This window comes from Pongo abelii, chromosome 5 (assembly GCF_028885655.2).
Source record: "Pongo abelii isolate AG06213 chromosome 5, NHGRI_mPonAbe1-v2.0_pri, whole genome shotgun sequence".
Classification (NCBI taxonomy): Eukaryota; Metazoa; Chordata; class Mammalia; order Primates; family Hominidae; genus Pongo; species Pongo abelii.
Window position 1 is genome coordinate 3,901,446 of NC_071990.2, and position 14,120 is coordinate 3,915,565.

The window sequence follows — 14,120 nt, forward strand, 5'->3', positions numbered from 1 at the left end:
CCCACCTTCAGTCTCTATCTTGGTTAAGTAGCAACTGTATCTGTTTAACTGCCCAAACCAAAATTCTTTAAGTCACTTTCTCTTCAATTCCACATCCCATCAATCAGGGAATCCGATAACTTCTCCTTTCAAAATATATCCAGAACCCAATCATTTTTCCCTACTTACACCCTGATCGAAACTAACACCATCTCTCACAGAGATTACTTAAATACTCTCCTAATTGGATTGCATCTTCCTCCCCTGGTCCCTTGCAGTCTATCTCCATATGGCAGCCAAATGAGCCTTCTAAAACAAATCAGGTCACTCCTCAACCCTGAACTTACTCTGTCCAGTAAACTCTTTTTTCAAAATAATTATTTTTATTTTTATTTTATAGAGATAGGGTCTCCCTATGTTGCCCAGGCTGGCTCGAACTCCTGGGCTTAAGGGATCTTTCCACTTCAGCCTCCCAAAGTGACACAATTACAGGCCTGGGCCACTATGCCCAACCTGTCCAGTACACTTTCAATAAAATCTAAATCCTACAAACTCCCTTTCAGGCATTACTTCCTACTCCCTTAATCACCCCACTCTCATCGCACTGGCCTCTGCCATTTTCAGCAAGTTACTAAGCCCAATTTATAATATAATTCTATTTTTAAAAAACACTACAGGCCCAGCACGGTGGCTCGTGCCTGGAATCCCAGCACTTTAGGAGGCTGAGGCGAGTGGATCACGAGGTCAGGAGTTCGAGACCAGCCTGGCCAAGTTGGTGAAACCCCATCTCTACTACTAAAAATATAAAAATTAGCCGGGCGCGGCGGTGGGCGCCTGTAATCCCAGCTACTCGGGAGGCTGAGGCAGGAGAATTGCTTGAACCCATGAGGCGGAGGTTGCAGTGAGCCGAGGTCGCACCATTGCACCCTAGCCTGGGCAACAGAGCAAGACTCCGTTTCAAAAAATAAAAATAAAATAAAATAAAATAAAACCATTACACATATATGCATAAAAAAGGATTGCCCACAATGTGACTATTCACCTATGGTTAGCAGGATTATAAATTTTAATTTTTAAAATTTTTTCCTATTGCGAAAAATTATTTCTAATTCATGTGTTACTTATAATAAAGTATATGAAAAGCTGTGTATCAAACACACAATATATTGTATAAAATATATGAAAAGCTGTGTACCAAACCCCATACCCCTACTGTGGTAATAGTATTTAAGTATATTCAAAATCTGGAAATAAATCATACATGTCACCAAAAAAATCACAACAAAAGAAAATTTGCCTACAGTAATATAGCATTTACTAACAATACATGCTGCAGGCACTTTCACTCATTATTTCATTTTACTCTCACAATAATTCTATGCAATCAGAACCATTATCCCCATGTTACTGTGTAAAATGAGGCTCAAAAAAGTTAAACTGTTTGAAATTGCACAGTAAGTTGTGAAGCCCAGGTCTGCCTGACTTGAATGCTCACGTTCTAAATACTAATCTAGCTACTGCCTCATCATATAGTAGTTACACGCAATAGTGCAAAGTTGAAATAACCTAGACATACAATAACAAAGGAAAAAGAGTGTAGTTATAAAAATGCTTACTGAAACTAGAATTATGTATGTAAAAATTGGGAGACGTTACATGAAAGAGCAAACTACCATATTCTACACCTGAGTACAAGAAAATTTAACATTTCATATGGAAAAAAGCCAAAATAAACCAATATATTCAAGTTGGTTCAGTGTGGGTAATGGAACTCTGGGTGATTTTCATTGTTTTGCTTTGTTATCCTTTGGTATGCACCAAAATTGCTTCAATACTAACAATAATAACAACAAAAACAAATTACGTTCTCATAAACTTTCTTTTGTAACAAAGGAAAATTCTGCCCAGTGTTCCAAACACCTCAAAGTTCCAAGTCCAGGTCTAAACCAGAGTCGTTAAGTATTCTCTGAAAAGCGATCTACTCTTAATTGACATCTGGCGACTCTACATGGACCAATGGTTTCCTCCGCAGGATGTTATGATCTTTATTTTGTTTGTAGCCTACGGAAGAATGAGCCTATTAAGAGCTTATTGAGATTGATGATTGCACAGTGTAGCTTGAAAGGTCCAAACTTAATCCGTTTCAACGGGAGGAACAAAATTCAAAACTGTTTTCAAAGTATTTCGAGAATGTGTCCCTTATCTGGAAGTAATACTTAAAAGGAAGCAAACAAAGACGGTAAGAGAAAGTCACAAATGCAAGCTCGCGCCCGAAGCCAGCCTCGGGCCGGTACACTTTTGTGTGGTGTGGCGGCGGCAGGGCGCCAAGCGCTGTGGTTTTTACGGTCTCGTCAGCAAGCAGGGCCGACCTCCGCTTTATCGGACAGGACCAACGCAGGATCCGGGGCGCGGCGGCGACAGGGTCCCAAGGCGGATGCCCGGGCCAGGACTCTGGCGCCTACTTACTCCTCGGCCGGCCCGGCGGCTCCGGAAAACGACCTCACAGGAATGGCGACAAGAGCGCCGCCGCCCGCAGGGGCTGAGGAGAGCGAGCCTGGGGCTCCAGGCCCAGAGATGAGACGCTCTGGCTGGGAGGCAAGGAGTATCGGCACCGACGGATAGAAGCCGGTGGCCCTCAGCTTGAGCAGGCGGCTTCGGGGCGGGGACAGAAGGGACCAAGGCCCACCGCAGGCCTCACATCCTCCCACGCCTCCCTGCTGCTACCCCACGATGACGCAAGTACGCATGCGCCTCCCCCGCTGCCGCCGGGAAGAGCTTGCTCCCCAGGGCCCCGCCCCCTCCAAGGATTTCCGGGGAGGCGGGTTCCACTGCTGAGTTACCCCTTTTGCTCCTCTGCTCAAAAGGCGCCTGCCCGGGGCCGCTTTCCGTTGCAAAGGTTCCTGAATTTGGGGAGGGAGAGCAGCAAGATTGAAATATTGAGCATAAATTTGTTGCTTCATAAACGTTTGCTGAATGAATAAACTGATACGCCGATGTTTGCTTTAATTGTAACTCCCCCTGCCGAAGGTCCCAGTCTTTGAAAACTACAACAGCAACATAGTTTTGGGTGTGTCCTTGACAAATCTATTTCATTCCCCAGGCAGTACCGTGCAAGTGAACTTGGTGAGAATTTTTTCAAGGAAATTTTTGCCAGCATCGATTTTTGAAACTTAGTTTTTACCATGCTCTTTAAAAAAATAAAGACTTGGTTTGTTCAAATACCAACTTTAGTCACAATCTGGCTTCAGCACCTATTGTTCGGGCCCCATATATCCTTCCCCACACTTAGGATGCTTCATCTCCACATAAAGCATAACTGCAAAATACACAGGGCAGAAGGAGACCTGGGAGATAATACTATGGTTGCAGAAATAAAGACCAGCCTGAGCTCTCGACAACAAGAAAGAGATACAGCGAAAACAAGGCATTTATTTATAATAGGCTCTTGCAAACAAGGAAAAATAAGGCATTTTCTGATTCGAACGTAGTGCTCTATTACCCCTACTCAACAAACGTTTGAATGCCAAAGAGCTGTGAGGGTGGATGCTCAACAAGCAGATGCTAAGCAAGGTTATATTTTTGTAGGAAGCAGCCTGATAAGAAAAGAGCAGATTTTCGAGTCAGATTTTAGATCAAAAATCAGCTTGGTACTTGGGAACTCAATCATAAGCAAATTACCTTACCTCTTAGTGTCGGGTTTGTTCATGTGTAAAACGTGTTAATAGTACCTGACCCAATCTTTTACCTTCAAGTATATCACTCTATTTCCATGATGAGATCTCTCACAGTTCTACTACATACACCGTTAATTTTAACATTATTTAAAAATAGTTTACTAAGTTTATTTCATTTATTTATTTATTTGAGACGGAGTTTTTGCTTTTGTTGCCCAGGCTGGAGTGCAATGGCGCGATCTCGGCCTCCCGGGTTCCAGCGATTCTCCTGCCTCAGCCTCCCGAGTAGCTGGGACTACAGGCGCCACCACGCCGGCTAATCTTTGTATTTTTAGCAGAGACGGAGTTTCGCTATGTTGGCCAGGCTGGACCCGAACTCTTGAGTTCAGGCAATCCGCCCGCCTCGGCCTCCCAAAGTGCTAGAGGATTGCAGGCGTGAGCCACCGCGCCTGGCCCTAACATTTCAAAACGTTTGAGCCACCGCTAGAGGATTGCAGGCGTGAGCCACCGCGCCTGGCCCTAACATTTCAAAACGTTTGGAATTCAGGCAACAAGAGACATTTTGTAAGAACATTTAAAACCCTTCTCCCCTGGAAATCAAGAGATATGTATGGAGCCTGGAGATTCCGAACTCAATTTTCTAGGACAAAGGCAAACTCACATGATTACAAGAATGAAAGTGATCGTCACGCTGCTTCCAGGTTCCAAAGTATGGATAATTTTTTTTTTTTTTTTTTCTTTTTTGAGATGGAATCTTGCTCCTGTCGCCCAGGCTGGAGTGCAGTGGCGTGATCTCAGTGCAAACTCCGCCTCTCGGGTTCAAGCGATTCTCCTGCCTCAGCCTCCGGAGTAGCTGGGATTATAGGCGCGCGCCACCACGCCCGGCTAATTTTTTGTATTTTTAATAGAGACGGGGTTTCACCATGTTGGCCAGGCTAGTCTCGAACTCCTGGCCTCAGGTGATCCGCTCGCCTCGGCCTCCCAAGGTGCTGGGATTACAGGCGTGAGCCACAGCGCCAGGCCGAGAAATATTTTTTAAAGAGGAATTAAAGAACCTAATTGGTTTTGAGAGCTCTCCAAAAGCCAGTAAATGTTTTCCCCATAATATTCCATTCTACCCCATTAGAAAAAAAACAAAATCACATAACGCAACTTGGGCCAAAAAATATTACACGTTCCAATTACGGAAATAATGAACTGAATCATGTCACCCTTGAACTATGTAAAAGTTGAAAAGATGTTCAGTGTTAAATGTAATAACAGTTCCACATTAAAAGATATTTACGTTCGAGTTTACAGTATTTAAAAATGCCTTTCTACACACTTTCCCGGGAAGTTAATGCCACTTCAGTTGAGCTATCTAGCGAGATGGTTAAGCATTTACTGTGTCTCTAACACCGACCAGGGGAAAAATCATCAATTCGTTTGCCCGAGTTTAAGAGAATTTTCACCCAACTTCTAATCTCCACAGCCAATCAGTTCTTGGAACTGCACGCCCGATGCGGACATCCCTCTCTAGTTGGCTCCCCTCGTTAGCGGGATTCAATAACTAAACGTCCATTTCTAGCATTGACTGAAGAGCTCAAGCTTGACACTCGCCCTCAATCCTTAGCAGCACCGCCCACCACGCTCCCGGAAGTTGCGACACTACGCCGCGCGCTAGTCCCGGGACGTGGGGTTTTATATCCGGATTCTTAGCGCGGACTCAGAGCCCCGCTCTTCCCTACGCGGTCAGCACATGCGCGGCAGCTCTTTTCCTTCTTCCTCCACTTCCCCTACCTTCCACCGTCCGGGAGCTGCCGCCACCGCCGCCGAGGAGTCAGGAAGTTCAAGATGGCCGCCGCGGAGACCCAGTCGCTACGGGAGCAGCCAGAGTAAGTAGTCTCTGTGAGTGGGCCAGAGGCTGGAGCCCGGGGACTGCCGAGTGGGAGCTGCACGGGCTGGCGGGAAAGTTCGGGCCTAACGGCGAGAGTCAAACTTTGCCTTTTCCGGCGCGATCCGTTGTGGGGTGGGAGGCGTGGGGAGCAGGCGGCCTTCGAGCTTCCTTCTCCCGGAGGCCGCGGCTGCTGGGGTGAAGGCGGCCGCGGCCTGCCGCGCGTCGTTGCCCCGGGAGGCGTAGGCGCGAGCGGCCTCTACAGGTCCGGTGCGCGTGGCGGCTGCCGCGGCAGTGAGGTCGCGCTTGCCTATTCCTCCCTTGGGGACCCATCTGAGCTCCTTGGCCGCAGCTCTTAGCGGCATCGGTGTTGGGGACACGAGGGTCAGTGGCAGCAGGCGGGCCAAGCCCGAAGTCTTTTCTTCCTCATGCGGTACCCCCAGTCGTCCTTTTACTGGTGTCAGTTTAGGACCTGAAAGCAGAGAGCGGAGGTGCTGGGGTCACACTCTCTGGCCATCCCAGAGCTAGTCTGTGGCTAGCGGGATACTTGATCTCGTCACCTTGTACTCTTTAGTCCAGCAGTCACCCAGTATTGTTTTGTTTTGTTTTGAGTCCCTACCGGCAGCTTTTTTACCAACTTGCAAACTTGAGGCAAAGTAAGATAGAGTCTTTGGTTTTGAGGCCTGGCTTTTTTTTTTTTTTTTTTTGCCTGAGTTTATAACCCTTCTTTAGGAGGACGAGTGGAAGGAGTAGTGGGAATTGCTAGCTACTGCCAAACCACTTTATGTCTATAATTAAGCTAATATTAAGAATCCATGCGGCCAAATGAAAAATGAAAAAAAAAATACGTGTGTATGCTGCAAAGGTTAACCATTGGTTAACTAAAAGCAATATTTTGCTCTTCATGTCTATGTTGGGAAAACTCAAACAAGAACCTTAATAGAGAGAATGGATTTTACGACAATGTTCCTATAGCGACCGTTTTTTTTTTTTTTTTTTGCATTTGCACTGTCTGATCTGTTTCCAGCCATCTTAGAAAGAGGTATAGTCTCCCAGCAACTTGTGACTGAGCAATAGAAGAAATCTGCCACCAGACAACCTGACACTTAATTGCTGTGCATCCAGTTTTGGGCTCCTCAATCATCTGCATTACTCAGCTAGGCAGAGAAACGGAATTTTTAATTAAGAGCTTTTCAAAACTGCTGTATTATTTTTACAATTTGACTTAGCAGAGAACAAATGGATTCTGAAGTTTTAAATTAGCTTTAACCTCTTACTGTTTCTCACCAAGTTCATTGTGTGGCACAGTTACAGTGTTTATGCCAATACAGTGCAGATCTCATGCTATGTGGTTACATTTTCTACTAATCTGAAAAGTTCTGTAGTATTATGTCCGTTTATTTGATTTTAGGGATGTTTCAGATTCATTTCGAGGAGTGGGTCAGCCATAGTTTATTCACATACTGTATTCAAATAATATTGGACTTAATAATTTAAAAAATACATATTTAGGCCTCTGCTGTATGAGTAACAGAGATAATCTTTAATTTCCCTTCCCTTCCCCACGGAGCACTTGGTGTAAATGGAATATTTGGTCTGTATATGTCTCACTTTCAGTAGTTTGAAAGTATTTAACAAAGAAGATAACCATTTGGTATGAAAGCAAACACTATGCCTGGTGCTCATAGTGAGTCCCTGAATATAGTGTCTACAACAGTTCTTCAGAGAACACTGAGTAGTTTACAGTTATATAGAATCTATTCAAAACAGAAAATTTAGAAAGAATAAATATAAGAAGCAGCTTTTAAGCTCCCTGAAGGCTTTAATTCTTTTAACAACCCTATGGAGGTAGATACTTTTCTTTTCCTTATTTTAGAGATGATGAAACTGAAACACAGAGAAATTAAGTAACTTGCTCAAGGTCACACTCATGGCACACCCATTTAAACTCAGGCAGTCTGGTTCTAAAGCCCTGCTGCTAACTATTGTACTGTCTGGCCTCCCACTATACAATGTGGCTTCTTTTTAAATTGCTTTTCAAGTATGAAATTATTTTTGTTTTTTTCCACTGTCCCGGAAAGATCCATTTTTTGATGTGACATGTCTAATTTATTGAGAACTAATTTCTCAAACCTGATTTGGCAAAGCGGAGACCAGAGGGAAGGTTTTAAGACTAGTTAGTCTTTTGGACCCATTCTGATTTTTATAGCTACGTTAATTCTTTTTATTCGTTTTATTTATTTATTTTTGAAACACAAGCTCTTGTCACCCAGACTGGAGTACAGTGACATTATCATGGCTCACTGTAGCCTCAGCCTCAAGTGATCCTCCTACTCCAGCCTCCGGAGTAGCTGGGACCACAGGCATATGACACCACACCCAACTAATTTTTTTTTTTTTTTTTTTTTTTTGAGACGGAGTCTCACTTTTTCTCCAGGCTAGATTGCAGTGGTGCAATCTTGGCTCACTGAAACCTTGGACTCCCTGGTTCAAGCAGTTCTCCTGCCTCAGCCTCCTGAGTAGCTGGGATTACAGGCACGTACCACCACGCCCAGCTAATTTTTGTATTTTTAGTAGAGACGGGGTTTCACCTTGTTGGCCAGGCTACTCTCGAACTCCTGGCCTCGTGATCCGCCCACCTCAGCCTCTCAAAGTTCTGGGATTACAGGCGTGAGCTACCGTGCCCGGCCATGCCTAGCTAATTTTTAAATATTTTTGTAGAGGCAGAGTCTTCCCATGTTGCCCAGGCTGTTGTTGAACTACTGGGCTCAAGTGCTGCAGGTACTAGGGAGTCTGAGGCAGGAGGATCATTTGAGCCTAGGAATTTGAATCTAGCCCAGGCAACATAGTGAGACCCAGTTTCTTAAAAGATATATACATTTTAACTTGTCAGAGAAATAGGCTTAATTACTTTCCTGGTAAATAGCAGTGGCGTTCACTTTGCTCACCACTAAAAAAAAATTTTAAAGAATTGTCTAGCTGAAAAACGGCTTTATTCATACGCAGATTTAAATCAGTCAGTTCTCTGTGTCTCTGTATATTTTGAATGCCTACCAGATAAGTTCACTAAGACTATTGTTTGGAAAAAAAAATGTGAAAGAAGAAGTTAAAATAACACTGGTGGTTGGTGATTGGTGACTATTTTATTTTTTTGAGACCGAGTCTCTGTTGCCCAGGCTGGAGTGCAGTAGCGCAATCTCGGCTCACTACAACCTCTGCCTCCCAGGTTCAAGTGATTCTCCTGTCTCTGTCTCCTGAGTAGCTGGGATTACAGGCATGCACCACCATGCCCTGCTAATTTTTGTATTTTTAGTAGAGACAGGATTTCACCATGTTGGCCAGGCTGGTCTCAAACTCCTGACCTCAGGTGATCCGCCAGTTTCAGCCTCCCAAAGTGTTGGGATTACAGTCATGAGCCGTTGCACCTGACTGTGACTATGTTATTTTAAAGGCATTCCACGATTTTCATTCATTGTGCTGGATGCCTCAAGACTTGGGTTTTTTAAAAGGTAAAACTTAACAAAACAAATAAATACTGTTAAGCAACCCCATGTTGTCTGCACTTCTCACTCACCTTTGCTTCCAAATAATGTGATCTGAAGAATGTTATCCAGTACTCAATGGGTTCTCAATAAATATTTGTGTTGTGATAAACCTGTTGTGACCAGGTTGGTATACACATCCACTTGGCTAAATGTGGGATATTAAATTGTAAAATGTTAAAGCGTAAATTTATATAAATGAAGTGTATATGGCCTATATTTTTTGTCAGTATAAACTATCCAAGAGGACCATTAGGTTTCTTAACAAGAAACCTTTTTCTTGAGCTTTAGAAGAAAGTCGTTGATAATAAACCTAATTTAGCTATTTTAGCACAAGCCCATTGTATGTAATACATTATGCCATTGACTCAATGTTTCAAGTTTTCCAGATTGACCTGGTCAGACTTTAGTTGTGATTTGTGACATTTGCATTGAGAGATGAGCTGAGACTGGTAAAGATCCATTGTATGCCTAGCCCCTGTATAAGAAAATGCTATAATTAAGGTTAACCTAATTGTACCGAGCTGGTAGCATTTTTAGCAGGAACCTACTCATTATTTCTTGAGATAATACTCATTAATTTACAATGGAAACTAGTCACTCATGGGAATGACCCTTCTACAGTGATACTGGTCATCATGATGTATTTCTAATTCCCAGAAGCTCTAGGAGCTAGATTTTCTTTTGATAGAAGTTGATTCCTCTATGGGTAAACTCGTAACAATTTTTAATGAAACTCCTAAGATTTTTGTAAATTGTTAGCATTAGAAAAGATAAGGGTTCAAAAAACTGATTTTCCTTTGGGAGGGGTTGATGAAATATAAGTAATTTTGAATATCACGCAGTCAGAAAATAGGTGTGTGCCTACTATGTGTGTGCACTGTGTGAGGCACTGGAGATAAAACTGAGCAAAGCAAAATCTTAACTTTCAAGTTCTAAGAGTCTATAATAGATAGTGTAAACCAACTTTAGACAACTTTTATGTGCTTTTTGTTTGTCTGTTTTTGAGACAGAGTTTTGCTCTTTTTGCGCAGGCTGGAGTGCAATGGTGTGATCTCAGCTCACCACAACCTCCGCCTCCCGGGTTCAAGCAATTCTCCTGCCTCAGCCTCCCGACTAGCTGGGATTACAGGCATGCGCCACCAGGCCTGGCTAATTTTTTTGTATTTTTAGTAGAGATGGGGTTTCTCCATGTTGGTCAGGCTGGTCTTGAACTTCCGACCTCAGGTAATCCACCCGCCTCGGCCTCCCAAAGTGCTAGGATTAGGATTACAGGTGTGAGCCACTGTGCCCAGCCTTTTTCTTTTTTTTTTTTTTTTTGGAGACAGAGTCTTGTTCTGCCACCTAGGCTGGAGTGCAATGGCGCAATCTTGGGTCACTGCAGCCTTCGCCTGCCAGGTTCAAGCACCTCTCCTGCCTCAGCCTCCGGAGTAGCTGGGATTACAGGCATCCGCCATTATGCCCGGCTAGTTTTTTGGAGACAGGGTTTCACCATGTTGGCCAGGCTGGTCTTGAACTCCTGACCTCAAGTGATCTGCCTGCTTCGGCCTCCCAAAGTGCTGGGTTTACAGGTATGAGCCACCGTGCCCGGCCTTATGTTATTCTGTATGTATAATTGACACAAACAATACTTACTGAGCACCTGCTATAGATTAGATAATCTAGGCCCTTAGAGCAGTGAACTAAAATAAAAATTCTGCTCATATAGTGCTTACATTATGATAGGGAGAGACAAACAAGAATTGTATTAGTGATAACCATTGCTTTGGAGAAAAATATTAAGCACAGAAGGAGAATATGTGTGCAGTGGGGTGGTTTTACACTTAAAATGGATTGATCAGGAAAACTTGTTTGAGAAAGTGACGTTTAAGCAAAGACAAGGTAGGCAAAGGTAGCCAGGAATGCATGTATCTGGGGAAAGCATTCCTGGCAGGAGAAACAGGTACCACATACCTGAGATGTGAGGATGCCTATTCAAGGAACATGGTGTGGCTGGAGCAGGGTGACCGTGAGAGAAGAGTGTTAGGTTTAGAGTGTGGGGGATGTTGGGGTTGTAAGTATAGGACCTTTTTCTCTGAATAAGGTAGAAAGCAATAAAGTTTCACAAAGAGTAGTGACATAATCTGACTTGTAAAGCATCTTAATCAAATGGAAGGTCTTTTGACTGACTTGAAATAACAGCCTTCTCACTGGTTTGTTTTATGTGTGACCTTAGGCAAGTCCCTTGAAACTCAAAAGTCTCAACTCAAATGGAGAGACATTTCTTGAACACTTAGTGTGACAGCCTTTTATACTATGAACTCATTTAATTTTCATAAGCCTATGATTTGTCAGTACTATTTCCCCATTTTTTACAGTTGAGGAAACTGAGGCACAGAAGAGCAACTTGCCTTAGGTCACAATAGCTTTGTCATGTTGGAGGCAGCATTTAAACCAGGTAGTTTGACTCCAGAATCTATGCTCTTTGATGCTATTCCTAAAAATAACATTCTTATTAGCAGCCGTCTCAGCTCCACAGGACTTTTGTGAATAAGTATATTTATCTAGCATCTATACAATAATAATAGCTTATTTGGTGGGGGGGGGGGGGGTAGGGGTTGGTCTGTGCTAGGCACTGTCATAAGCATTTAACATCTATTCACTGTGTAAACTTCATAACACCTTTTCAGGTAGGTACTATTATTTTCTCCGTCATGTAGATGAAATGCCTGAGGATCACTTGCCAAGACCACACAACTAGTAAGTAATGGAACTGGGATTTGAACCCAGGCAGTCTGGCTCCAGAGACTGCTTAACCACTCAACTATCCTTTGTCTTGAGGACAGTCTTGAGTTAAAACTCAAAACTTTAGGTAATTTTGAATTTGAGCCTAGTGACTAGAATTTTGTACTTTGGGACATAGATTTTATATGCCTAAAGATCATTCTCAATCTTTAAAGACTCTCCTACCTTCATAACTTGAATTAGCCTAACTTTTTCTCAGACTTTTCCCCCTGTAAGTCAAGGTTCAGGAAAAAAAAAAGACCTTCTGGATTATGGGGTGGGAGATTTCTGGGGAAAAAGGATGAGAATATAGCCTATATAAAGAACAAAGTTGAAATGTCTTGGAATCTTTTTACTGAAATCTATGTGACTTCTTTCCCTTCCATAATAAAACAATGATGGTGTTTTGTTTTTTTGTGTTTGAGATAGGGTCTTCCTTTGTTGCCCAGGCTGGAGTGCAGTGCGCGATTATGACTCACTGCAGACTTTAACTCCTGGGTTCAAGTGATCCTACCTCAGCCTTTTGAGTAACTGGGACTACAAGCACATGCTGCCATACCCAGTTAATTTAAATTTTTTTGTAGAGATAGGGTCTCACCGTGGTCCCCAGGCTGGTCTTGAACTCCTGGGCTCAAGGAATCCTCCCACCTCAGCTTCCCAAAGTGTGGGGTTACAAGTGTGAACCACTGCACATGGCCTGGTGGTGTTTTTATAATACCAAGATACTGCCCTTTTTCAAGTCTTTGAGAAAAATTAATGATCCAGAGAACACTACTGTATTTGTCATGTGTCTTCTCATACTCCATTAGAGAGAAGTCAACCTAAATTAAAACCTGACTTTCACCAGAGGACGTAGCTTCTCCTGCACATCTCTTAAATACCTTTTCCTGCCAGAAATGGAAGTTGGCAATGTGACATCCAAAAATCAACATTCTTTGAGTATGATACCCTGTAGTGGCTATGTGTTTTTCATTCCCCCTCATTGTTGTCAACTAATTAATAACTTCTCAATCATACCACCATTCTCTCTCCCCCACTCCTTCTCCCAGCAAGTTTATTCAAGACTGTGAGACCTGGCTAGACAACCTACTTTTGCAGTTCCTGGGCCTCTGTGACTCCAGTGAACCTTTAATTCTCTCTCAACTGCCCACTCCTAGAATCATATACTATCTTGTCATCTCCTGGAATTGGTCTACTTGGGATCTTTTTTTTTTTTAACGAGATGGAGAATTCTCTCTGTTGCCCAGGCTGGAGTGCAGTGATGTGATCATAGGTCATTGCAACTGCAAACTCCTGGGCTCAAGTGATCTTCCACCTCAGCCTCCTGAGTAGCTGGGACTACAGGTGTGCACCACCATGCCTGGCTCCACTTGGAATCTTAACCTCAGTGTCTTTCACAACACTGATCTACTTGAAGTTTGCTATATATAACTGCCTTTTGTCACCTTCTTTCTCTATTTGAAATGCACCTTTTTCCCTTCTTGTTAATTCCTTACTCATTCTCTAGGGCAGTGTTACTTAATTTTTCTTTTTTTTTTAAAGACAGCGTCTTGCTGTGTCACCCAGGCTGGAGTGCAGTGGCCCCATCGTGGCTTATTGCAGCCTTGACCTCCCAGGCTTAAGTAATCCTCCCACCTCAGCCTCCTGAATAGCTAAATTTTTTTTATTTTAGTAAAGATGAGGTCTCACCTAGCTAATTTTTTTTATTTTTAGTAAAGATGAGGTCTCACTATGTTGCCCAGGCTTGTCTTGAACTCCTGGGTTCAAGTAATCCTCCTGCCTTGGCCTTCCATGGTGCTGGGATTACAGATGTGAGCCATTGTGCCTGGGCCAACCTTTATTTTTTAATCCCTGTCCTTTCTCAGTAAACGTTTCTTCTCTCCTCCTAACGTCCCTGCTTAACAAATTGATTTCTTTCTGTGATCTACAAAACACTGTCCCTGACCATTCTCGAAATGAGTTTAGGTGATCCTTCAGTGTTCCCATAATGCCCCTGTTTGTGTCTTCATCATTGTACTTCTCCAGTATTTTATGGTTATGTCATGTGACTTAGTTTTCCACCAGACATTAATTTCTTTGAAGGAGGCAAATACTGGTTTTGTACATCTGTTTTCTTTCTTTCTTTCTTTCAATCTCGGCTCACTGCAGCCTCCGCCTCCCAGGTTCAAGAGATTCTCCTGCCTCAGCCTCCCGAGTAACTGGGATTACAGGCATGTGCCACTACATCTGGCTAATTTTTGTATTTTTAGTAGAGACGGGGTTTCCCCATGTTGGTAAGGCTGGTCTTGA

General features: G+C 43.2%; 1 protein-coding gene across 6 annotated transcripts in view; it reads left to right on the plus strand.

Annotated features, from left to right (window-relative positions):
* The first annotated feature begins 5,342 nt into the window (after positions 1–5,342).
* Positions 5,343–14,120, plus strand: part of PRP4K (pre-mRNA processing factor kinase PRP4K) — a 40,724-nt gene continuing 31,946 nt past the window's right edge. For 4 of the 6 annotated variants that reach the window (XR_010140188.1, XR_010140189.1, XR_010140190.1 and 1 more), the window contains exon 1: positions 5,344–5,527. Coding sequence is in view for 1 of the 6 variants with exons in the window: in NM_001132751.2 (NP_001126223.1) it covers positions 5,487–5,527 (41 nt within the window). In the remaining 5 variants the exon portion in view is untranslated. 6 annotated transcript variants of the gene reach the window in all.